Source organism: Lates calcarifer, linkage group LG7_1, assembly GCF_001640805.2.
Source record: "Lates calcarifer isolate ASB-BC8 linkage group LG7_1, TLL_Latcal_v3, whole genome shotgun sequence".
Taxonomy (NCBI): Eukaryota; Metazoa; Chordata; class Actinopteri; family Centropomidae; genus Lates; species Lates calcarifer.
In genome coordinates this window covers 20572986-20599335 of record NC_066839.1, presented here as the reverse complement: position 1 = coordinate 20599335, position 26350 = coordinate 20572986, and the positions used below count along the sequence as shown (strand labels likewise).

The 26350-nt window shown below is 40.6% G+C and overlaps 1 protein-coding gene across 8 annotated transcripts in view; it reads left to right on the top strand.

Moving 5' to 3' along the window:
- Window positions 1-26350, top strand: part of rad51b (RAD51 paralog B) — a 40571-nt gene that overhangs the window by 2880 nt on the left and 11341 nt on the right. For 3 of the 8 annotated variants that reach the window (XM_051072047.1, XM_018703396.2, XM_018703397.2), the window contains 8 exons: window positions 213-349; window positions 928-1047; window positions 1150-1333; window positions 2886-2928; window positions 8230-8348; window positions 13151-13229; window positions 23400-23510; window positions 25036-25117. In XM_051072047.1, the coding sequence (XP_050928004.1) occupies window positions 213-349; window positions 928-1047; window positions 1150-1333; window positions 2886-2928; window positions 8230-8348; window positions 13151-13229; window positions 23400-23510; window positions 25036-25100 (858 nt within the window). In that variant the 3' untranslated portion in view covers window positions 25101-25117. Of the gene's footprint in view, window positions 1-212; window positions 350-927; window positions 1048-1149; window positions 1334-2885; window positions 2929-8229; window positions 8349-13150; window positions 13238-23399; window positions 23511-25035; window positions 25118-26350 lie in introns of those variants that run through there. The other 5 variants (XR_001963954.2, XM_018703398.2, XM_018703399.2 and 2 more) reach the window with 4 other exon arrangements.

Below are 26350 nucleotides of genomic sequence, written 5' to 3'. Positions count from 1 at the left end.
CTGAGATGTTTAATTTCAGTGCAAAGTCTATGATGCAATTTCAGCCAAAATGGCAAAAAGTCACTTTGTGCTGCCTCATTTAAATGACTTTCAGGGTCAGGAAAATGGCAAACTATTGGAGAATACTCACAGAAGCTAGTGAGCACATATACTAGGTGCACATGGCAGAATGAGATGACAGCCAGTGTTCGTATAACTGTTCTTCTTCTCAGGTGACAGGGCCGTCTGGCTGTGGGAAGACTCAGATGTGTTTGATGCTGAGTGTTTTGGCCACTCTTCCAAAGAGTGAGGGCGGCCTGGACAGCAGTGTCATCTACATTGACACAGAGTCAGCTTTCTCTGCTGAGAGGTAAGACTCAAAGCGGTCTGCTGTTTGTGCACCACATATATTTCCTGTTGCTTCATTTTAAAGTATGTTAATTTATTTTTTACTTAGTTAATGATGTTGATGATTTCTGTGTCTTCCTAAACACCTTGGCCCATCCCATCTGAGATTAAAAACACCACTATTTTACAACATGTAACTTCCAGAATAGAAAAAGTATGTCAGTATAGAAAAACAAGAGCAAAAACAACAACAACATTATTATCTGTATTCTTTCAAATAAAATGTTTATATGGGAAGAAAACTGAATTGTTTACAAAAGAAAACTGCTACATATCTACAGTTTATTCTGACAGCCTATCCTCCACATTTGCAAAATCAATATCTGTTTTTGTCATACTAAGTAAAGTATTGCACAGTTCACTTTGGAAATGACAACAGAAAACAAAAAGAAACTCATTTTTCACAATTCAGACACCACATTGAACAAATCCACTTTTCTACTTCCTGAGTGACCGACAGTTTCAGAAGCAAGTTGAAATGAGCGTGGATGTTGACTGAAAGGTGTAGAGACAGCTGTGCTTCACTGCATGTGATTTCAGGCTGGTGGAGATTGCACGGAGTCGGTTCCCAGGCTACTTCAGCTCGAAGGAAAGAGTCCTGCAGATGGCTGCGCGGGTCCATCTCTTCAGGGAGCTCACCTGTCAAGATGTCCTCAACAGGTACACTGAACAGCAGCATCTCATGAAATCACTTCCTTACAGAGAGACCATCATCTGAACACACACATAAATGAGTGGTGTTTCTGCTGTGACCGTTGTCAGACTGGAGAGACTAGAAGAAGACATCATCTCTACTGGAGCAGGTCTAATCATCCTGGACTCTGTGGCTTCAGTGGTGAGAAAGGAGTTTGACACAACGCTGCCCGGTAACCTGATCCACCGCAGCAACCTGCTGAGCCATGAGGCCACCACCCTCAAATACCTGGCCCACCAGTTCAACATACCTGTAAGTACACTGTTTCCATGTATCATGTAATCTGTGTATGGATTATACAAATGAAATACAATATATGAGTTGCAGGTGTAGGTGACTAGAGTTCCACCTATTTTTTTTTTGTCTGTTACATCTGGTTTTTTGTGCACATGATGAGATGTCTGCCAGCATGTATCAGCATGAACAGTATTACACAATTCACCTACAAATATTCCAGCAACATCACACACACACACACACACACACACATACACACACACACACACACACACACACACATACACATACTTACACTACAACAGGTACACAGTGAACTGTTTCCAACAGAACTGCTTTGTGCTGAGTTTAGGATAAATAGGCATAGCAAGATGATGGTGGCAGTGTTTGGTACTGATATGCAAGTTAGCTGTTAGTTGTTGTAATTTCATTTTATCACCACTAGATGGACATGCTGTCATATGGAGAGTTATGTTTCTGAATGAGATTCCAGTCATCACAGCTGTGCAATATTCCATTTGGATAAAATGATATCTGACAAAAGTGACACAAATCATGGTACCTTTTCAGTCAAAAAATGGATCATACTTTGAAGTGAAGTGAATAAAAGGACGTTGGTGCCTCCTTTTAGGAAAGCACTTAGTGCTTTACAGTAAGATGAAACTATTTGACCACCTGACAAGCACAGCGTCAGCATGCTAACATCTTATGTTTAACATGTTAGTATGCTAACATTTGCCAGTTCACACTTAACACAAAGTAGAGCTTAGGCTGATAGAAATGCCATTAGTTTTGCAGGTATCCAGTCATAAAACCAAGAAACTGGCCACAAGTTTTAACCTGATGATAGTGCTAGAGGAATGATCATCATCTGTGCACAATGAAAATCTGTAACAAATTTTATAGCATTCCATTTAACAGTTGTTGAGGTAAATATCAGAATAGTGAAAAACGTGTAAATAACTCTGCATCATATAAAGGTTTAACCATCTGTAAAAGATCAAAGATTTCTGTGAAAGTCCTGCTTGGTGACTACACATTTTATAGTTTCTTGGGCAAGGGGACTGTCTGTCTGGTTGACTTTTTAGTGTTGTACTGAAGAATTACATAATGTCCTCCCCCTCATAGACTCATATCCCAGTTTGTAAATCTTTTGGGGTTAGTTTGAGCCCAAGTGATACTAATAAATTACAGTATAATGTAGCTGATAAGTGATGAGAAATAACTAAGGCATGTTTGAAGTAATTTAGAAACAGTATCTCTGTTACATGGTTTGTCCACCAGAGAGCGTTATCATAAAATAACAAGTCATCATAGCTTTCTTCTCTGAAATGTTTGTGGACACCTCTGTTTTACTGTGCATGATTGAATTACAGAGTTGTTTCAGGGTACTGTGAATCTGATGTTATTCTGACTGCACATTGCTTTCAGTGTTGGGTTTGTGATCCAGAATCTTTGTTAGGATTTAAAAACTGGAAATTTCTTGGGTAATGACTTGTAAGAAAAAACAATAAATCATTGCCTCACAGACCCAGCTTATCTGGACTTGTCTGTTTTCTTTCTCTAGGTGGTCCTGACCAACCAGATCACAACTCATGTGGGGGATCAAGGTAAGAGTTGTTCTGTTATGGAGACATGTTGGAATTGGGTTTGGGGTCTACCAGAGGACTGGCCACAGGAGCAGTGTCTGTTCCTCTGAAACCACATTTGCTTCCACACAGCATGATTACTGAGGGAGTCAGTAATCATGCTGTCTTTGGTTCCCCTTAAAGAGTAACTGAACACCAGGCTGAAAAGCTGTTTTTCACTGCCCTCTCTGTCTGAAAGTGGAAACTCTGTTACACCTGTAACCACATGGACATTGATGACAAACTGTACACCTGAAATACACCTGCACATTACTGCAGCAAGATGAAACGTTAAACCACTGTGTACCAGCAAAGACATGGCTTTCAGTTGCTTGAAGAACATTGTGGGCATTGTGGGAGTCAGCCATTATGTAAAGTATTGCAAAGTAAAGTATTGCACCATTATGCAGCACAGCTGCATATTTGTCATGTGTTTAATTGACTGGATTCCACAAAAACAACTCTACTTATGCAATTGGTTTTCCCATAAACTGTTTCTCAATTATTTTCTCAATTTTCAGAAACGTAACTATTTATAATGTTTATGGTATATAAATCTACATATACCATGGTAAGTCTGCTGCTGCCTTCATTTTGGTGGTGCTTAGTCCTGAACCTTGTAGGCAGAGGTGGGTTTGTTTGATGGTTCTGATCTACTGCTTGTAGATTCTGTATGCTTGTTAATTTGAGCAAAACCAAAGCCAACAGGTTATTTTCATATTGACATTATATAGATATACAGCAAAACCTCTGCACTATCCAGGAGGCATTCGAACTGGTTCTGTTCGAAATGAACAAGTAGCAGTTCTTCTCCAAACTGCTTCCAGGCCTGTGAGTGCCTCAGCTTATCTCTAGCGGTGAGCCAGTCACCATGAAAAGGACAGTTATTTTGGCCACTTGTATCCACGGTCTCATTACCCAAAGCTCATGACCAAAGCTGTGGATTGGAGCAGTGATCGACAGGTAAATCGAGGACTTCACCTTCACCCTGTTCATGATGATATGCTGGTACAACATCGGTATTACTGTTGATGCCACAATATGCACACTTAGTTGTAATCCTTAAGATTTGAGACCTGGTTGATATAGTGACGTTTGCGGTAACTGTGATAACAAGTGTTTGATACCAAAGCAAACATTTTCTGAGCAGCTACTTTATCAATAAATACAACAGTGCAAATGCAGCCCCAAAAAAGTCTTAATATGACAATAACAATTGCAACTACCATCTGATTTAATAGATAGTGGCATACTTATCTGTAGGCAAGAGCTGGGTGAATTAGCATTTGTTGGAAATTAGGAAGCCCACACAGACTGGAGATACTCATTTGGTCATTTGACCTGATACAGCCCTCCAACTCACAGAGCTGACAAAGAATTTGACCTCACTCACTCTCATTCAAAGTTGTGCTATAGACTGCCTAACAGTCATGTCTCTGCACCACTCTCTCCATTATTTCATTTGCTGCATTGTCATGCTCTGAATCAGGCTCTGCTCCTCCTACATCCCACTAAGCAATGATCACAGATCATCTGCTCTACACTGACTCATGTCTGATCCTCCTCTATCCACCAAACCTGCTCTCTCTAACCTGCTTCACCCATGGTCGACTGATACCTTTTGAAAGCTGCATACAGATCTCAGATCTGCTAAGATAAATTTCTGTAAATCCGGTGACCCAGCTGATCTCAAGGGCCGCAGTGCTGCCAAAATAGGTTTTTACAATCGTAAGATCAGCAGTAACTTCAAAACATTAAGTGCTCCACAACCTCTACCAGACACAAACTGCTCAGCGGATATCTTTGCTTCTCTCTGAACTGAAAAACTGGTGGCCATCAGAAGCCAATCCTCTGAACAGTTCACAGACAGACAGTCTCCTCTGGTACATCACTCTCCACTGTCAGCCCTCTACCTGAGGGCAAGACACCAAAGTGTTTAAGCATGTAGCAGTCCTACTGCATTTCCTTCTTCAGTCTCGCTCTCAATTGTGCATCACTTTCTTCACTCACCCCTTTCACTGAGAGAGAGGTATCAAAACTCGTGACTTGTGCCCATCCTACTACATATACACTATATCCCATTCCTCCCAACTTCCTCCAAACCATATCTCAGCCAGCAGTCACATTTGACAAGGCTTCACTGGCCTGTGTAACACCTGCTCAAAGAGCTTTCACTTGACCAAGCTGAGAACTACTGGGCAGTCTCGTTGCTTCTATTCTTATCCAAGGCTGACTCACAATTCCTGTCATGGATTGACCTCCTTGATCCAAATCAATTTGGCTCTAAGGGCAGCCACTCTACTGAAATGGCTCTTTTGTCTGTGACAGAAGCCCTAAGGGCAGCTAGAGCTGTGGCTCAGCCCTCAGTTCTTATCTTGCTGGACATATTAGCAGCTTTTGACATGGTGATCCCCTGCATCCTGTTATGTGTACTCTCTGATATGGGCATCTCAGACAAAGCACATTCTTGGTTTGAATCCTACCTCACTGAATATTCTTTCAATCCGTAATAGCGAGTGTTCATATCCCTTTGCTTCCCCACAAGGGTGACCCAATGCTCTGTGCTGATGCCCCTTATCTTTGCAATATAAACTACATCCTTGGGTCTAATTATTGTATGCCTTCTCATATCACTCCTATGCAGTCGATACCCAGTTATACCTGTCATTCCTGCTAGCTATCAGCATGGATGAAGGAACACCACCGTCAGCTAAACCTCTCTAAGACTGAACTTTTGTTCATCTCGCCATCACAATATCAACATCAAAATTGCCTCTTCATATCTCACCCCAACCAAGGCTGTGAGAAACCTTGGTGTCATGATTGATGAACCAGGTATCCTTTTGCTGATCATCTTGCATTTTTCTCCTGGTCATGCTGCTTTGCACTATACAACATGCACAACATATGAAACATAAGAAAATCAGGCCTTCACCTGATTTTAGTGTGCCAACCAAATCTTGCTACAGGCCATGTTTGCTCTCTTGCCTTGACTACTGCAGTGTCCTTATAGCTTGTCTCCCTTCATGCTGAGTGAAATCCTAACAGGTGGTCCAGATTGTGCTGGCATGTCTGGTTTGTGATCAGCCTAAAACGGTATGTTACTGACGTCCTCTGACCTCCTGAATCAAGTTACAGAAACATATATACTTGAATCAAGATATTTTGATAAATGGTTATAAATGCCCTACTGATGGTGGGTGACTGGCACAGTCTAATGTGTATTAGTTATGTTGTCCTTTGAAATCTATGTTCATATATCTTTTATATGTAGTTCTTTCTTACCTGTCTGATATTGCACATGAGCAGACTAATCTCCCCTCAGATTAAATTTATTAAAAGAAAAATAAAACTGTATAAAGAGAAACGGCTCTGCTGTCCACCTTCTTCATATCTCCTTCTCTGTGTGTGGCAGGGCAGAAAGACACTAAGTGTAAGTGAGGTTTTCCTCCATCCTGGTGTTTAATCTAGCAGAGCAAACTGAAGCTCCCTCTGACCTCATTTAGTGAAAACTCAATAGCCCAGCAAGTGCCAAGAGCTGCTGGCAGAGGAAAAGAACAGGCAGTGGAGAAGGAAATAGAGGCTGGAATGGCTCCATCCAGAGGGACATAGAGAGGTGGCAGCACACTGGAAAAATGAACTGGTTGTATCTTTATTCAGCAGTCACAGTGCCGTGTAGAATGCTGGATTAATTTTTAATACAAGTGTATCTGTTCCATCAGATGTGATTAGATCTTGAGTATAGATTATTTGGCTTTACTATGTGCTGGTCAGTGCTGGACATGCTGGAACAGAGTTTGAGTGTTTGCTTTTGGAGGTTGAATCAACAGCACCAGCTGGGATAGGCGGGCTGATAGCAGAACCATCCTTCAGGGAATAGAAGTCTGAAGCATCTGAGTTTATTTAGTCTACCTCTCCTTCCCACTAGTTTCTCCCCTCCAACCCTCCAACCTCCACACCTCCTAACCTCATTTTTAATCTCTATTCATTCCTCCCTCCCTAGCACCATTTTTCAGATATGTTTGACCTTTCCTCTGAAATGAGTGAATTACTGCCCTTGAAGAAAAGTGTGAGGATGAGAGAAATGCTCTCTCCTTTTTGCAAGTATAAATATGCTGAATTCAGACATTGCTCATGCAAATGACCAGTGCAATCATGCAGACTGGTCTCCATCCTGTTGTCGACATCCGTCAGCTATCCTGACTGCAGTTACACAGGGCATGTCTGTCACATGATGTGGACATTCTTTTCATACACACACTTCCTGAGGAAATGGTTCAAAGAAGTCAGAGTTGCTGATGTGATATTAGTGAGGCAGGATCCCTGCTTAATGTGGAAAAAGGCGAGGGTAGTGGGGCATTTTTTCCTTGACAGCTTGGTGATGGCCTGACAGGTTAGAAAAGGTTCTGCTGGAGACTTGAAGGTCCAGTCCCTAAACTGACAGAGTGGCAACAAATACTCTCATATCTGTCAGCAGTTCTTTATTATGAGTTGATATGAAGTTGACAGTTAAAACTCACTCAACCTGAATTCTCTGTATAATCTGGTTGACTGCCTTTGAGGTGCTTTGGTAAGTTTAAGGTGTTGAGGTGAACTCCTATGCCCTTTGCATACTGCTGTTTGGTTGTCTACTTGTCCCCGATGATCTGCCTCAGATGCAGCAGACCTGTTGCTGTGAATGCGCTTGCTGCTGCCAGTTTCAACATGTAGTAGTTGTTGTTACTTTGTCCTCCTTGCTTCTTCTTCCCTTTCCATTTGACATCAGACTAAAAGACTTGTAGAGCCTGTGTTCTAGTCTGACACATTTGGATGCTGCTCTCATCAGTTCCGGAAGAATCACATTTCCATTACCTACTGGTACTGTAGTAAAACAAGTTTTCACAGTTTTGGAATTTTGGCATCAACTTGGTACTGAAGTCTCTGTTTTCATGACATTCCTACTCAGCTTATTAGGCAGTTATTCCTTAAAATTATATTATAATGTTTGACTGATAAAAACAAAAATGCACAAAAATGGGCACCTTCACTCATTTTGGCTTAGGCTGTTTCCAATTGAGGTAGTAGAAATAGTATTATGTAACTGGCAATCACTACTTATATTTGCAAAGATACAAAAAAAAATCTAACATTGTGTCCATCTTGAAAAACCAAAGCAAGTTTGCCACTTTTTGGAACAGGCTTGGCTTAAAGCCAATATATTCAAAAAATTAATTGTCATAAAGCCACATTGAAAACCTTTTTTCTGCAGCTCAGAGGCCATGTCTGCTCTGCTGTGTGTTTCAGGATCTGCCGTGTCTGCTGAGGTGGATTCTAGCTTCGTAACAGCAGCTTTGGGGAACACGTGGAGTCACAGTGTCAACACACGTCTTATTGTCCAGTATGTGGACGCACACCAGAGACAGGTGAGAGATAACTGCACCATGCATATTTATACTTGAGTTTTGAGGCTGATACTGGTACCCAAAGTGACAAAGTGAAAAACTTTTTCACATGCATCTGCACATGGAGCAGGTACTGAACCTTTCCTTTTTATGGGATTTTCTCTTTTGTCATTTTTTTTCAATAGTCGTGTTATTTGATATGAGATCAGTGATATAAGTGATTAAATTGAGTGCCCTTCATGAGATCACAGGCTGTAGAGACAGAAACATTTGGTAGGACCTCATAGAAGAATTGCTTCTCCTTTACATTGAAAAGAGTCAGTTAAGGTGGTTCAGACATCTGATCAGGATGTCCACTGGATGCCTCCCATTAAGGATTTTCAGGACCCAAAACCCAGAACAAACTTAAGCGTTTGCATAGCCCATCTGGTCTGGGAAAGCTTTTGGGCCCCATAGGAACAGGTGGAAGACATGGCTTAGTAGAAGAATCTGGGCTCCCTTACACAGCCTGAGTGTGTAGTAAAGTGACAGAAAATGCGTGGATGAAGTTATTAAAAATGGAAACAGAGCCTTACTCATGTGATTTTATATTTCCTCTGGGGGGCAGTTACAGGGAGAGGCTATGTTGCCATATATTATGTGTATACTACCAGCACTTTCAATGCCTTCACTTGTCGTACTGTGGTTTTATTTTATGTTTTATGTATTTATGTGATAGTAAAGAGCCTAACTGAAAACAATATGTTATTAGTGGCATGCAGAGTAATAATGTTAAACAGCTGTTAAATTACACAGCCTCTGCCCAACTAGGATAATCACAGGTATACAGCAAACCACAAAAACATGAGCTTGCTTATCTACTATTGGAAAAAGTTAACCACACACAAAACCCTTTTTCATCATCCTTAAAGGAAAGTAGCAGTCCCTAGCTGCTGCTGCATTAAGGCTTCAGTGTTAGCTGCTGGCTCAGTTGACTGAAACAGCTGCTCATCCCATCCCGTCATGTAATGAGCACTTAGCTCAAACCATCTAACATGGGATCTGAAAGACAAACAGAGTCTAAACTAACATACCCCGTCTACAACTGAGTATTCAAATAAAGCAGCAACCACCATGACTAAGTGGTTAACCCCGTGTGGAAATGCCTTAAGCTGCAACTCTGCTGATGGCCTCAGATACTAGCTCTAAGAAAAGTGGGGCACCTTCTTTTCCACCATTTTCCTCTTAGTAGTGGCTCTGACCTTTTTATATGTGTGTGTGTTTGCTGGTACAATATCAGATGTTTTCTTTCATGATTAATGTTAAGTCAATAATAGCTAGTTGTTGTAATTGTCTCATCTGGACTACTGTCCTTCAGTTGGTCCAGAAGGATCTGCAGATCTCATTGTCCTCCCAACAAGAACAACTGTCAGTGACACAAAATCATCAGTTTAAGGTTCTGCACAAAGATCAATACTATCAGACAATATCTATCTAACCAGCATTATAGACCATCACAGAGAAATAAACTCCACACATAGCTCCAACATATAACTCAATGAATTATGACTGTAGCAATTTTCATGACATTCTGTGATAGTCATGTCTAAAGATTTAATGCTGCGAAGGCTGCACACACTATCTTTTAGTGTTTCATCATTTCATCCACTTTTTCGGGGAGAAAACCACAAAAAAATCTTCCTTGAAGCTCCTGTCGGTGGCCACTTACCGAGCGGTTCATCTTTCCTTGGGAAAACCTCTTTTAACAGGCTCTGCTCTCCATAAAAGCAACTGCTCAAAGGATCATTTGATTGCAGTATGCCCACAAAGACAACCATGAGGGTAAACCAGTGGTATAGTAACCAACAGATGGAATTTGAGGTTAAATAGTGGAATGCTACTCTGATGTTGTAATGGGAAGGGGATGTCTTCAGCTGTTGGACCCTGCTGTGTAGCACACAAACAGACTCACTATAAACAGACTTATTATTTTAGTACTGTTAGTAGTAGTATTGTTGTATAAAGATAACTGTATATAATAATAATCCAGAAATATCCTTTAAGATGATTTTCCTTACATTTTTCCACACGGAGTGGGAGAGCAGGATGACAGAATTCAACAAAACACATCTGGACTCCAGTGACAGATTTAAGAACATCTCAGACATCTGGACTATCTCTTTACTGTGGTTATTGGCCTAAATTGAATTATTATGTGTATAAGAATAGCTGTTGTTTGCAGATGTGAGTTGGTGATGGCAGGAGACGGGGGTATTGTTGAAACTCCCCTGCAGCCTGAGGGAGATTTTCTTTCAAAACAAATCGCAGACCAGGAGTCACAGAAAGTCATAAGTCCCTACAGGTATATTTGAACCATGCTGTGTTATTGCAGACTAATTCAAAATAATGTAAAATAATGATGCAAATTCCCAAAGTATCATAATGAAGCCCCCAGACTCATTTCCTTATATTATTTAATGAATCTTCAGGGAAAAACACTGTGGGTTTTCCACATGGAGACATGTTTCTGTCACAGTAATTGCATGTTATTCTGGCTGCAGTGGCTTGAACTCTGATGTGGTCCCATGGGTCTGCAGACCTGTGAGAATCAACTGAGACTGCGTCATTCACACTGCCATTTCAGATTACTTACTACAGTTAACCTAATATTCTGTGAAATTGTGCTCAAAGTTTGTTTTTTAACTTGAATCAAGAAACAGCAGACATCTGAGACTGGTTAGTCTAAGGTTTGGATAAGTTCTCGAAATGGAGCTGCACCTCTTGAGATCAGGCATGTTAACTGTGTGGGGGATGTTTTCTTACTCTCGTTTTACTTCCCATTTCTCTCATGCATCTATAATAACCATGGGTTTATTATAGCTGTATAACAGACACATGCCAGTCTCCAGGCCCATAACTTTAAGTATTATTTTACTGTGCCTTCATCTGCAACCAGGGCTCCACCTCCAGACCATCACAGCAATGCACTGTGTTCTAACTGAATGAGAACATGCATACAAAGAGAGGTAACCTTGTTGAAGAAAATGCCTTCTATATATATTTTCAAACTATTACGTCCTCTTTATGCATGTGTGTATATATGAGTACCTACCAACCTGTGTCCACAGTCCATCGCATCAGAATCATAGTGATTTTTGAGTCATTTGAATCATAGTTTCCATTTATTGAGGTTGTAGGAAGGCAGCTGTCCCTTTTAAAAGCATTGATACAAATTAACCACAGAATAAATATCCACATCAAAACAGCAAATACAACAAAAACTAGATGTTGGCTCAAGTAAAATTATTATTAGAATTATTATAATTCATTCTTATTAAATTATCAACATAGACATAGGCCCCAACTTGGTATGAACTGTAAAACACTGTTTCTAACAACTGCCTATGTCAGGCTGTAGTGTACTGTAGTGCTGCAACTGAATGAAAAAAGGAGCTCCTGTCTTCAGGCTTTATGCTTGAACACTAGCTCTGATGTTACCCATGCCAAAGTGATCAATACTTTTCAAAGTTTACAAAGTCTCATCTACACACAAGCTTTGTGAGCCTTGCTGAAATAGAATACGGTCTAAAAATGACCATGTCTCATTCATTTGTGTGGGGCAACAGGATGGAGGAACCACATGCAGACACAGATCAGACAAACTGGAGCAGAGATAATAAAGGAAATTATGATTATGGAAGCTTACAGGCAGGTGGGTATTAGAACAGGCAGCAAGTGGGATGGTGGGGACAGGAGCTTACTGCATGAAGGACAGTGCACAGTCTGTTAAGGGACAGATGGAAATGGGCATTTGTATAAATGCTGAGGGAACTGATGAGGAAATGGAGAACAGGTAAGTGAGTTTAGTACAGTGAATCAGGTGAGCAAAATGGAGAACGTCAGGTGAATGGAAGGAGAATAGCAGAGGAAATTCATGACTTGGGAAAGTGGGAATGTGGCTGTAGAGAGATGAAGAGGCAGAATGAGCAGAAAACACAAACAGGGCAGGACAAATGATGATTTCAATCAGGAACAACCTAATCAAAGAAGATCAGTACTTGTGATACCTGCTGCTACTTGCTAGAGACTCATGTCAGTTGGTACCAAAACTGTATTGAGCCTGGATACACAGCCAGCTGCTACTATGGGAGGCTTGTGTATACATTTAAGGATGTGCTTGGTTGTAACTAAGGTGCTAAAGCTCAGAAGTTCCTCTGGTGTTTTAATGACCCTGATTGAGTAAAGATGCAGATATGCAAGTTTAAATATAAATATTTTAAGTCTTTTTTCAATCAGATCTAATCTGGAGTTGAGACTCTTGAAATGACAAGTGTAAATGGGGCCTTGAGTAATTCAAATTACTGCTCTCTCAGCAATATCTTTATGGACTTTGACTCCTAACTCCTTGTTGATTACATCTGATCTACATTGTGATATGGATACTTACGATATACTCCGAGTATCTAAATTCAAATTTTGGATTCAAAAAAAGTTTAATAACCCCCTTCTCTGAAGGGACCTTACTGCCTTAATGTGAGAAGTTGGTGGCTCATGGATCCTGTATGAAGGGATTCCACAAGGAACTAAAATTCATAGTGAGAACAAAAGGCTCCTCCAAGCCCTTTTACCTTCTCTTTTACCATCCTGTTTTCACTTGCTAATAGCTAACGTTATTACTTTATGACAATAGCCTTGATCCTTGTACATGCTCAGCATCTTAGATCAAGTGGGCTGCTGTTAATCTCGTAATTCAAGACAAGTTCATCCTCTGGACAGCCAACTAAAACCCTCCCTTCCTCTACCTGTCTTTCAGTGTCTTGTCCCTCTCTTACTGTTTTTTTTAGATATTGATAGCCAAGTCACCTGTCGCTCCATTTGCAGTGCTGAACTACACCATTCAGAAGCAGGGAATCTGTATAGATGGTGAGTGAACATCTCTCCTTGTGTTAGACCACAGACACAGTAGACAGTAGTGAAATTGAAATTAACATCATTAGCAAGCCTCTCACTGTTTAGATCTTATCAGCTGGAGTCAATTATATTAATTTTGTGTTAGCCTTATGGATTATTAGGAAAACACCACTGCATATGATTTTAATATTTGAATTATGTGCCGAATGCTTATTTTTGCTGTTACAACATGGACAGAGTCTGCAGTTTGGTAAAATGCTCTAATGTAACTGACAAGTCACATTATTTTCCAACCCTCATCTGTGCAATAGTTGTAACCTCTGTCACACTTTTACTTGCATCACCTTAGTGTTAATCTCCAGATGTTTCAGAGAGCCGCAGTTTGTCCTGACAGTCTCTCAGCATTAGCTCAGCAGTTGAAATGCAGACTGAGCTGTCAGTATTTGCCAACTTACTTTTTATTTGTCACTTACCACCAGTTTGGTGTTAAAAGCACATAGCTGCCAATGCTATGTAATTTTGTGAACAAGAGATAAACAAAGGGGTGCTCTTTCTTGTTTGACTTTTTTTTTTATTCATTTTTTTTTAAAACAAAAGTTAGCTTGATGTTGTCTGATGAGCTGAATCAGGATTGTAATGCTACAATATCTTCACACTATTGAAACTCAACTTATGTTCATCTCTAGAGTAAGAACTAAAAAGATTGTATTGGAGTTATGCAGCTCTCCCTTCCTTCCTCAAACACATAGGTGGCCATCTTAGATTCTGATGAGGAAACTCACCAGAATCTCTTCAGTGCGCATTACTTAAATTGATGTGAATTAAGTTATACCTCTCCTTGTTTATACTTCTCAGTGTTTAAGACTGAGTTTAGACTAAGTTTCCCGCAGTCCAGTGCTGTGCCATTGTACTTAGCCAAATGAACTAAATCAGCATTATATAATAGTGTTAAAAGTTCACTTACAGTGCACGCTCCCTCCCTCATCCTCATGCCAAGGCCTCATCATGTAGATGGACCCAGACAGCTGACACACCCAGAGCCAAATCCATTTACCATATTCAAATAAACAGCCGTCATTTTAGAAATCACTTTTTGGAACTGGAAATTTGTCTGGAATGAGAAGGCATTGTGCAATGTTTTCACTTCCCATCAAGAGATTATTGCAGTTTGCCAAACGACTGATAACATTCAACAGTTTTGCAACACATGGTGGTCAGGAAGACCAAAATGTTGATCTTCAAAATCTCAGCAAACTGCAACAAATCAGGCCTTGTCCTCCATCTCACATGATTAACAGACTGGAATTATGACCAGAAACATTACTGCTCCACTATCAAAAACTGCCAATTTCCAGGATTTTATCTCATAGGAAATAGTACACAGGAATGAAGTAATTTCATAATTTGAAATATACCTGTGTTTTTAGAGGTGGTAGAGAAGTTAAAACAAATCTATTACCAAAAAAAGTTATATCAGTCTCAGTACATGGCCTGAAAAGTAGCAAACTTTCTCCAAAACCTTGGCGTTATGGTTTGTGACATTTAGACTTGTCTTTGTTGATTGATGTCTTTGTTGTGTGTTACTCAGTGATCTCATTAGAAACTCCATCCAGCACACTTCACTTCCATGAAGGGAGCTGTAGCTGGTGCTTGGTATTATGTAACTTTCCTGTCTTTGTTATGACAGTGTCTGTGTCCAGAGTTTGTCAGAGCAGAGCTGCTCACAGGCGCATCTCAAATTTGAGGCTGTAAGATAGCTGCCTTGTTCAGAGTCACTTACCAACAGACAAAAACTTGATTTCCTGGAAACATCACAAATTATATTTGCATCCCCTGACAACGGGAGAAACAAACTTTATTTTGACCGTAAGGTGATTATGTGGCATAGACGTGTGTTAGTAATGCTGATCCTTGGGCTTAAAACATGGTGTCAGTTCAGAAATAAGTAAGAAATCCTTGATACTGCAGTTATAAACCAAACAGTTTTTTTTACCCCACTTATAGATGGTGTGAGGCAACAGAAATCCACTGCATATTAAAGGAACTATGTGGTATTTTTGAACCACGTTCCTGAGTGTAAATGATTGAAATCTTTGCAATTGGTTGACTATTGAGCAAGAACGTTGTACCTATGACAGCTGCTGCTGTGAAAACAAACGGTACAACTGTCCATATCAAAGTCCACTTATTCTTGTTTTTGCCACTGACTAGGCTCAGGTTGTTATTACAAGTGACAACATTATGAATAGGATTCCTACCTCTTTAGTGAAGAAGTATGATCCTTTTTGTTTAACTAGCAGTTTTATCGCCACCAAACTCCCATTTTCTGTGAGGTAAAATTACTGTTTTTGTCAGTGGAGTCTGGTGGCTTTGAACAGAGTGATAAAACAGCTGTTTTCTGTTTTAACAAGAAGGATCTTACTCTTTAATAAAAAGGTCTATCCATAATGTTGTCAGACACTTCAATCTGAGCCTGTCAGTGGCAAAAGCAGGCACTTTTTGAGTTCTGGGTACACAGAACTCAATAGTGGACCAACTGCAAACATTTTTGAAAGAATGAATATATTAATATTTTTGTATTTCAGTGAAAAAGACAGGAGAAAAGAAGGTTTGAAAGCCCTTTAAGTGGGACAATGGAAAAACATTTCACACAATCAAAATGAATGACATCAGAGCTGGTTGTTTGGTGGTTTGTGTATAACGAAAAATATTAATTAATAAATTATCCATCATTCTTAATCAGTGCAGAGGTTATAATTCAGTGTGATCACCTTTAGCAACAATACTTGTGCTTCATGCACAAGGGAGATACACAATGCATCTTAGCAAGATGCTGCATGCCTGTGAATTCACTTGCTGTACTGCCTTGAGAATTATTCCTGAGCCTGTCTGGAGTAGCCAACCTGGCAGAGCATGTGGAAGGAAAAAGTGCTCTCACTGCACAACTGTCCCACTGTACAAGGCTACTGGAACTAACTCAGCTCCCGTTGTGTTCCAGCACAGGAGAACTTGCACAAATGCATCATCTGGGTCCCTGTGAAAACCTCATGTCTTAGAAAGAGGATGGCAGTAGGTTTAGATTTATATTTGGAGAATACACTGTCATGGTGCTACAGTGGTTAGCACTTTCACCTCACAGCAAGAAGGGTTCAGATTTGAGCCCTGGTTTGCCGGGGGCTTTTCTGTGACCCTCAAAGGATAAGTGGTATAGATAATGGATGGATGGATGGGCTGTCTGTTCAGTATTTAATCCAGGGTACAGAGTGTATGTGTGTGCAGAGGTACAGACAGTACATAGCAAATAGCTAAACATGACAAAGTGTTTCTTTAGGGGGGTATTATCCTGTTGCATGGTTATCTGATGTTAGCCAGGACTGTCTGAGCGTCATCTTAAATTGCAACATGCTAGTGTTACATAGATTTAGGATGATGGATACAGGGACTGTGTTGTTTTGTGGTTCTAAAATACTTGCTGCAAATACTTAAAAAGCAGGGAGTACTTGTTTTCACTCCTTAGATTCTTTGAGAACTACAAAGAGCAGAACCTTAGTCACTTGGTCAAATGGTCACTTCCTTGTGTCTCAGACTGAAATCTCAGCTTGGAAATGTGCTGGGTTTTAGAAGGGCAGAATAAAAGGCACACTTTCAGGCCATAAAGTAAGAGGATTTGTATTGTATCATTGAGCAAATTGCATTACTGAGTTATTAATATAGCCTGGACTATGTTACAGATCACCTGCAGGAGATTTATACATCATCTGGAAACATGAGTTCTACTTTTGGCCCTGGATTAGAGACCAGTTCGATCCTTACTCTGCCTACTTTGCTTGCATTCAGACTGATTAGGCCCAGCTGCTTTCCTCTGCTCTATCTTATATAAAGTTCAGAGATACACTTAGCATGAGAGCTTTTGTGTGGAAGCTTACTCAAGAAAAACACACTTGGACAAGCAACAAAAAGATTAAATTTATGCTTCATTGTTCATAGTTACAATATGGCATTTCCCAAATCCACCAAATTAACCACCTCAAATACAATAAGGAATTGAACAGAGCTTCCAACTGCAGAACTGCTTAATCCTCACTGTGATGTAGAGGCAGCTGGGAGTGGACCTGGAGGAAACAGCATGAATTCATATCTTATGTAACCCCTAAATGTGCTTGTCCTGAACAGGATCTATTTAACCAGGTGTACAGATCAGTAGTAAGTAGACAAACAAATCCTGTCATTTGCTGTTTGATGCTATTTGCCAAACAATCTTTAGCAGACATAATTTAGCCTACAGCTCTAAAGGAGAGGACAGAAGGCTCACAGGCACAGCAGTGCAAAAAAAATGATGGACAAAGTTGCAGTGTTAATTCTGTCACTATATTTACTACTACGTGACCACTACTAAATGAGTGGAGAAACATAATGATAAAGCCCTCATCTATAGGGCTGGATAAGTCATTGAATGGTTTGATGAGTACGAAGATGATGTGAATCATGGGCTGTGGCTGTCACAGTCACCAGACCTCAACCCAACTGAACACCAACCGGTGATTTTGTGCAGTCATGCATTGTCTGCACCAACTCTCATGGCGATCCATCTAGTAGTTGATGAGATACTTTCAGCCTGGAGCAAAGTGGCGGTCTGACCATTATTACCATCCCTGGAGCTGCACTGCTATTGTGGCTAAAAACCTGCATAGAAAGAGAGAAGTCCACCATCTTTTTTCTTACCTTTGAATAATTTCATGATGATTTTGTATGGTACACTACGTTAACTGCTCTATGCAGCCTCAGCCTAAGTGACTGAACAATCAAATGAGTAAGTGATTTCAGTTGGCAAGTGTAAACAGCCACAGTCTGCCTGCGCGGTGGCCAGGAAAAAGCATAAAGAGAATCTGGCCTCAAATGGGATCCAGAAGCATCTGATCAACATGCTGTCTAAAAGATTCATGGAAAATGGAAAGAAAACTTAATTTGTGTGTGAAAAGATATTTCACTTCAGTCAATATTCAACATACAACATGTAACTTGAATACAATTCTGAACAAACAGAGGCTTAGGTAAAATGTCTCAGTGCTCTTGTCTCTCTGACGACACACATGCCAATATGAGATCTGGCTTCCATCCTAGATCAAATAGCATGAAAGCCATACCACCCCTGAGTGTATCAGAATGTGGTGAGAACAGAGAGACACAGTTCTTGAGGTGGAGGTTCATTCTGCTTTTCATTATAGCTGCCAGGCAGCTGCTGAAGACGAGCTAAATCCAGCGGAATGTGGGGTGGACATCTCTGCACTGATACAAAACACTGCCTCAGGTAGAGGGTAGAATAGTGATACTGATATACCACTCGTATGTGACATTGGATTTGTACAGAGGCAGGCAGTGATACATCTTTCATAGGAGGTTATACTGTCTGGACACTTATTGGAGCAAGTAGATTTTTTGCTTTCATACTGTAACCAAATAAACACTGACTTTCATCAGTGAGAAGGCACTGTAGTTGTTTTCATCACTCTAAAATGTTGAAATCCAAAGTTAATTTCTGCTGGGATGTTATTTCCCTTTTGGATAAATTAATTGCTAACCCACTACCACAGTTTGACAGTACTCAGATATCATTGCACTACATGTGTGGAGCACAGTCATCACAACCCTGCCCTCTGTCTGCTTTCACAGGAATCCATTGCTTTCATACTTTGTCTTCAACAGTGTGAAACATCTGGCAACCATTTTGTTTAATTGGCAGAAAATAACATGGCTGATTATTTAACCTAGCTGTCATTTGTTTATGCCACTCTGTTAGCCTGTGGTGGCAGAATGAATAAGACTCAGGGAGTCACATTAAATGTTGCAAACTTCATCCTTGTGGGTTTGGCAGAAATAGACTATAGGTTATGTCTCATGGCAAACTAGTCTAGTTATTGCTTCCTCCCTTCCCACACATGCTGCACAGAACATATCCAAACTGTGCTCAGTGGAGCTGGGTCCACTGAAGGTCATATTTTTTTAATTTTCCCCTGAAATATGTTTTTAAGTATGTAAAAATGCATACACATGGTTTTCCCACATAAAAATTAAAACAGGGCTTGAAGCATATCTACGCTCTACGACTGTCAGATGTATCAGAGTGGTAAGTGTAGTTAGCATCTTTTGTTTGTTCATGTTGTTTGTTAGCTTGTAACTGGCGGTAGCGTTAGTGGTTGTGCTAATGCAAACTCTCACTCTGCACTGACAAGTCTGCTCTGTGCTGGAGGTTTCAGGTTCCTTTTGCTCTACCCTGCAAGTTGATGAGATTGTTCCACAGGTATGTGATGTATGAAACCATTGGTACACTGTAACCATTGGTACACTGTAATTCCAAGGTGGAAAAACTCAGCCATGGTGCTACCTGCTTATTTTGCTCATCATACATGTTGTATCATATAAAAACCATACGAACATGATAACAAGGTTAAAAACTGGATTTTCATCAGAAGAGGTCTTTAAGCACAAAGCCACTTTGTTATTAAATGTCTCATGAACCCTTAGTAACTGGTCATATGTCACTGTGTTACAGCAGTGCTCGGTGGATGTTTAGAGTAGGCTGATTAGGGTCAAAACACACTCACAGACACATACACACAGGAAATCTACTGTTTAACTCAGATTTAACTCTGACAGTGATGACTCCACTCATAGTCTGTCTGGGTCACTAATCTTCCACACACACAGAGTGATATTTGTCGCCACCTGTAGAGATCAGTGTGACTTGTGTGATATGCATGTCTAGTATTGATATTTGCATTGAATGTTAGGTCTGATTTGTAGTCTTTCTACTTACTCTTTGGTTGAATTACACTATTTTATTTCAGTAAAGATTTTTTCAGCATTTAACATGGTTGAATTTTGGCTTCCTTGGTTGTATAGTAAAAATGTTGTAGAAAAACATTTTTATATTTCTCAAGGTAAATTATTTAGAAAGTATTGTTTTAGGATAGTGCTGAAACTTAGTGGTTAACTTAAACAGCCTTACTGTGTTTAGGGTGCACGTATCTCATCCTTTCTACTGGTTAATGTCCCCTATTTTATCAGGCTCCATTATCTGCTGAAGCCTTTCCAAGCTAAGCTAGCATTTCAGACAAGTCCAGCTCAGCTCTGCACCACCCTGTGGACCCTAAGTGAAGGTGGAGACTCACTGTCGCTGCTTTCAGTGTTGGCTGGCACAAAAAACATTTCAGCTCACTCGAGTAAAATACAACCTGTTTTTCCACTAATGTAGCTTGTGATTTTGGAGGTATTTGTAGAACTTATCAAAATGCTGAGCACTTCTTTTAAAGTAATTTCAGACTTTATTGATCTAGAGAAAAAGAAAAACTGAGATGGAGAGAGAAAGAGAAAGACCAGTTAGAGTCCCACTGCATATCCTCCTGTGTCTGCCTGCCATGAGTCTGTGCTGTAAGCCAAGGCAGGCAGAAAGAGAATAATGGTGCCCCTGTTTGCCGTGTGAGACTTAAGAGTGGCCGCAGAGTGAATAGTGTCGTTGGAAGGGGGGAGTGGGCAGGGGGAGCTGGGGGAGCTGGGGGGCAGGAAGCAGGGGAAGCCTATGGGAACACCAATATCCTCTTAGAATTAAATTGCCAGTCCTGGCTTTGATTGCTTTGAGAGAGGATTTCATTCTGAGCCACTTTTCACTTGCCCTCCTTTACCCACCCAGGCCACCCGTCTCTACCTCTTCCCACTCACATCTCACCACCACTACCCAATCACCACAGATCCACAACTGCCCGCTCTTTTCATGTCGAACAGCTGAGTGGGTGAAACTATAGTTGCTCATCGAGGTATGGGGTTTTTGGCAGGGATAATGCCCTGGAGATGCCCAGCTCTCTGACCACCACAACTCATCAACTTGCTTGGGTTGTAAGGTCACAGGGGACAAAGACCAAAACCTCGAGAAATTTAATTCCCTAACCACTAATTCAGAGAACCCTTTTTTACAGTTGTTTTCCCTGTGGAGGTACCCTAAGGTGCTCTCCGGTTTGTTTCAAATATTATAAGAACCCCTGTGTAACCCCTAGATGTAGGAGTGTAAATAACAGTAGCCATATTACTGCTAATATATCTACATCTACATTAGTATCGAATACTGCAGATAAATATAGAGAGTAGTTAGTCTTGTTGTTCTCTTTGTTTGTATATGTGCATACTTTAAAGTGAAACACAAGACATTCAGATTACCAGAACGAGGAAATGACTGTAGCATGGTAAGCACATAGCTCTATGTAAACACTCTCACTTCCTATACTAGATTCACTTCTCTGCCTCCCAGAGTAAAGCACCTTGTTTTTGTTCTTTCTACCAATATCATATAGATATTACAGCAGGGTTAAATAGTACATGGAATCTACAGGAAATAGTGGAAAAAGGGCTTCCAGGTCAGTGACGGTACACAGACAGACTGCTAAATATGTCTTAAGATAAAACCATGAATATAAACAGATGGCATATTTATACTGTTGATTAAGAGAATTGAACATAATGACACATTTAACATCAAAACAAAATATATGAACATTGTTCAGTTTCTCAAAATGCATTAAAAAACCTCTACAACCTTAATATTAACACACATTACACATTACCCATCTTTGATATGTGTGTCCATGGGAGACTATCCATTGGTAAAACCAAATAGCAACAGACTGAATGAATCGTATCTCCTTGCTGCCCACTGTGTTTAACAGGAACACAGAAAGATTTAGATACCTTTGTGTTTATTATGGGAGATTATACTTCTCTGCAGAACCTTTGTCACTGTTCAGATTGATTGATAACTCCTTGAAACAGTGGAGTCGCCAAATCTAACTGTATCTCCATTTGCTATAAATGGCTAATTCCTTCATGTACGTGCCTGAAATAGTATATTTTCACCTGGTCTCTCTGTATTATCCTATCTAATATTCACACATAACTCTAGAATTACGCAGTGGTCTACCTCCAGAATATTTTGTATTTCAGCATGTCTGGCCTTGCAACTTTTACAACTTGTATTAGAGATCACATGTTCAGTACTACTCATCACCACTGTAAACTCTACATTATTGTTTTGTATTTGTGGTTTTATGTTATGACATATTTATCACATCTGTCCTTCCTGCCTTTGCCTCCACCTCTCTGTTCCCCCACAGATCAGCACTGTCAGGACAGCTTTGTTATTGGTCAGTTGTGCAAATTAATGTGTAAGTTCACAAAAATTGAAGTCCCCATGAAAGATTTGTGTGGATATACTTCACCACCCCAAATGAATCCACTAATCGCTGTCATTCCATTGAAATTAATTAATTTTGCAATGAAGTGAAGGCAGTGTGCAGCATTATCTTTTTCCATCTCTGGTTTCACAGAAAATGCTTCTTCACATTGCTTCTCAGATGCTTTGGTGTAAAATTTGGTATCCATAGTGGCCAGTCCAATGACAATAATATTCAAGTTGTAATAAACTGGAATTATGCTTGATGCAAAACTTTTGTATTGAAGTAGATTGAGAATATTGATGAAAGGCTACCTGAAACTGAAGCAGGAGGGAAGAAGTCACTGATAAAGAGAGAAAGGAAGAGTGAGCCCCAGAGAGCAAGAGGAGGGCAGTGCAGAGTAAAGTCTGGAGGAGAATAAATGAAAAGTGGCTCGTAATCACACAGCAGGAATGCAGTCAGTGTACACTGTTAAACACTCCCTAAGCCCCAGCTCCAAGTTACTCTCTCAGCGCTGCACACAAAGCCCTCGTTGTTCTGCTACTCTTGTAAAGAACCCCCACCCAGCCCCCCTTTCTATTTCCCTTCCCTGACTCATTCTCCTCTCCTGTCTCGCTGCTTTTTATTCCTCCCTCATTCGGGTCCTTGCTGTTCAACTTCCATTCTCATGTTTTCCTCTTCTGCCCTTTGCCCCTCTGTGTCATTTCTAATATGCTGCTGTTCAGAGAAAACTCACAGTGAGCATGGCAGGAGAGAGGAGAGTAAGCTGAAGTTCCTAGACAGGCGACATAACAAGCAAGCAGTCGATCAGAGTGCAAGAGTGCAGCAATAAAACTCTGGAGAGATCAAACAGGACACAAAGAAATACCGCACCAAACTGACACACAACAGGACTCATAAACAAGCTAGCATCAGACAAAACTTGTATGTTTGTGTGTCACTGCTTATCTCTTCCTATATCCAGGCTGTGTGATCTCTCACTTGCTGTCCATGGAGTGTTACTCTGGTGTGAGAGTTCACAGAGCAGAGTCCAGCTGCTGCTCAGTATTCCCAGCACACATCCACCTACTACAGAGTGAGTTTCTGTGTGTGTGTAATGTGACAAGGGAAGAGGAGTCAGCACCACAGTTAACACTGTAGAATTTCAAAAATGCCACTCAACAAAATGAGCCATTATCTACCATAAGCTTTACAGGCAGTTGTTCAGTGTAGATGTCTGAGGTACAATTTAAAGGATAATTCCTATTTATTAAAACTAAAAAATCATTCCCATCAATAATCACTCCTGTATGCTAAGGATTTGGATTTATATCTGCAATGCAAGATTTACAACCAATGTCAATATTAAGTCTTGGTGCAGGAAGTAGTGTGGCCTTCATGTAGTTAAATGGAAAGTAAGCATGTGAAGGTACCACCTCTGACTTTCTTGCAGGAAACTTGGGTTTGTGTCTCATCATAGACCTACAGTTAATGTTTGCAAACTGTAATCCCCCAGCACTTACCCTATAGCCCCTTTTAACAAGGAGCACCCTAACCATATCACAGTGTTGTAACCATGTTTCAGGATTTTTGCCTTTTTGGTATAAAGTAAAACCATCCTTTTGGATAAAAAATCCCCACAGAGGAATCAGGAAGACATCCATTAAGCCATGATTCAATAAAGGGACTGACAGTTTGTTTACAAAGAGTGAAAATATGAGAACAACTGTAAAAAGCTTGTTTCTGTTCGGATGTTATTTCCTCCAGGAATGGTCTTTATAGGTGTTTTCTGTCCAGCATGTGCTCAGAGTGTCAATGTGTGTCAGCTGTCTTCACACAAACACACTCATCACCGAACTGTCAAACAAAAGCAATTGGTGATGTTATATAAGGGAATTACACAACACCGAGTTTAATTCTCTCCATATTTAGGCAGTGTTTGGGAGGGGAGAGAGGAAATGAAGCATCCATGAATCATTGCTGCATCATTTTGTGTCAATTAGTCAGGGCTGCTTTTAGGATCAGATGGGCATGCTCATACTCAAGTATTTTGGCGTTCAACAATAACATCTGCTCATCACCACTTCATGCAGAGATGGATGAAATAAAGAAGGGTCATGCCACACGCCATGCTCCTGTCTGCCAAACCCAACAACCTGGAGTCAGGAGTTCATGAAGAATGGGGCCGTATGGCAATATTATAATATTATATAATATATATATATTTTTTTACATAAGTAACATCTTTGAAAAACCTTGAAACAGCATTTGCCCCTGGCTTTTCTCATAGTGCCAGCTGTTGACAACTACCACATTTGGTACACAGTCACGTTCCCCCCAGGATGAACTGCATTAACTTTGGTGACCAAATACAGCGTGATGAATAGCTTGGTTCATGATCAGATGTCTTCAAGATCAATGACCGTCCCATCAGCCTCAGCTATACTACGTCTAATAAGATGATGTTAGCATGCTAATACGCCCCCCACCCTCTAATTCACTCTGCTCACCTATAGATAAATGCAAGAACAGCTCAGTGTGCATTCTGTGTGTTGGTATATGTTGGAATCATTGCTGTTACACACAGCTGTTTTGTGTGTATGCGTGTGTGTTGCTCACAGAGAAGAGGAGAGACACTCTGGGATGGAAGCAGATCTCCTCACACTCAGAATCTGGAAGCCTTTAGCCTGCAGAGCCACGAGGGTGACTGAGGCCAGGCTCCCATGACCAAACTGCTGTGAGGCTGAACTGCATGCAGAGCCCTAATGAGTCTCCTCTGTAATTTAACAGTTTGATTTGATTATTGGTGTGTTTGTGTTGGGTCGGGGCCTGTGAGAGAAAGGGGTTAATTAGGACTATTATGTAAGACTTCAAACAGGTCTGCCCACAATAGTGGGCTGGTGCTGGGATGTGGGAGTGTGGTAATGTCAGGCACTCTCATCCTGCTGCCTTCTCCTCACTCCATTACTCTCTCTTCCCAGAACTGTTCCCACAGAGTCCTACAGATGACTCTACAACACCTGCTGTTCACTTTACTGCAGGTTTACTTTTTATGCATAAACTAATGATTAGAAGACTTTTGTCTTTTTAAGTAAATATTCTTTCCTCAGACTGGCTCTATAATGGTTCATTTTGTATGTCAGTCAACCATTCACACAATACGCATCTCATCATTGACATATGTTCTATGTTTATGCAGTCTGATGACTGTGTGAGAAGAAAATATTGCTTTGACTTCAGGAATTTTGTTAGTAAGTTGTTAGCAGGTAGCATGTGGTGTTGTCATCTGGTCTGGTCTGACTCAAAGACAAGTGTGTGAGATTATTCCAGTTATATTGAAGGTTTTTGGAAAGCAGTGTCCACATTCCCAAATTCTTTACATTGGAGGTGATAAGAAAAATGTTATTTTGACCTGTAGTTATAATGGTCACAAATTTGAGAGTAAGACCCAAAGATATCAGAATACCTTTTCAAAAGTGTAACTGCCCACACTCCTATGTACACAGACACACCTGGGTCAAGAGTGACGATTGTGTCGATGCGGCTTAGAGACTCCAGTGTAAAAACGCTGTGAGTGGGCACATTGTCAAGATGGAATGCCCAGTTACCATTGTGCCGTAGTTCCATTCATTTGCACCGCATGTCCTTCCTCAGATGCCTCAGAATGGTTCAGTAGAATGTGGTGATGACAGTTTCATGGTGCACAACCCTGTGAATGTTGAGGAGAAAGATGAGCGTGATGGGCTGTCCTCAGTCTTGGGGACTGCAGGCTCTCCCACTGAGAAGACTGCTGCTTGGTGTCTGGGCAGCAGTTAAATGGAAGATTAATTTCACATCAAGCTTTCACAAACTGCTGGAGAACAGGCTGCTTCCTGTACACAAAGCCCTTTCTACTGTTGAGCTGAGGCATGACTCTGTGATTGGGGAGTCTGAGCA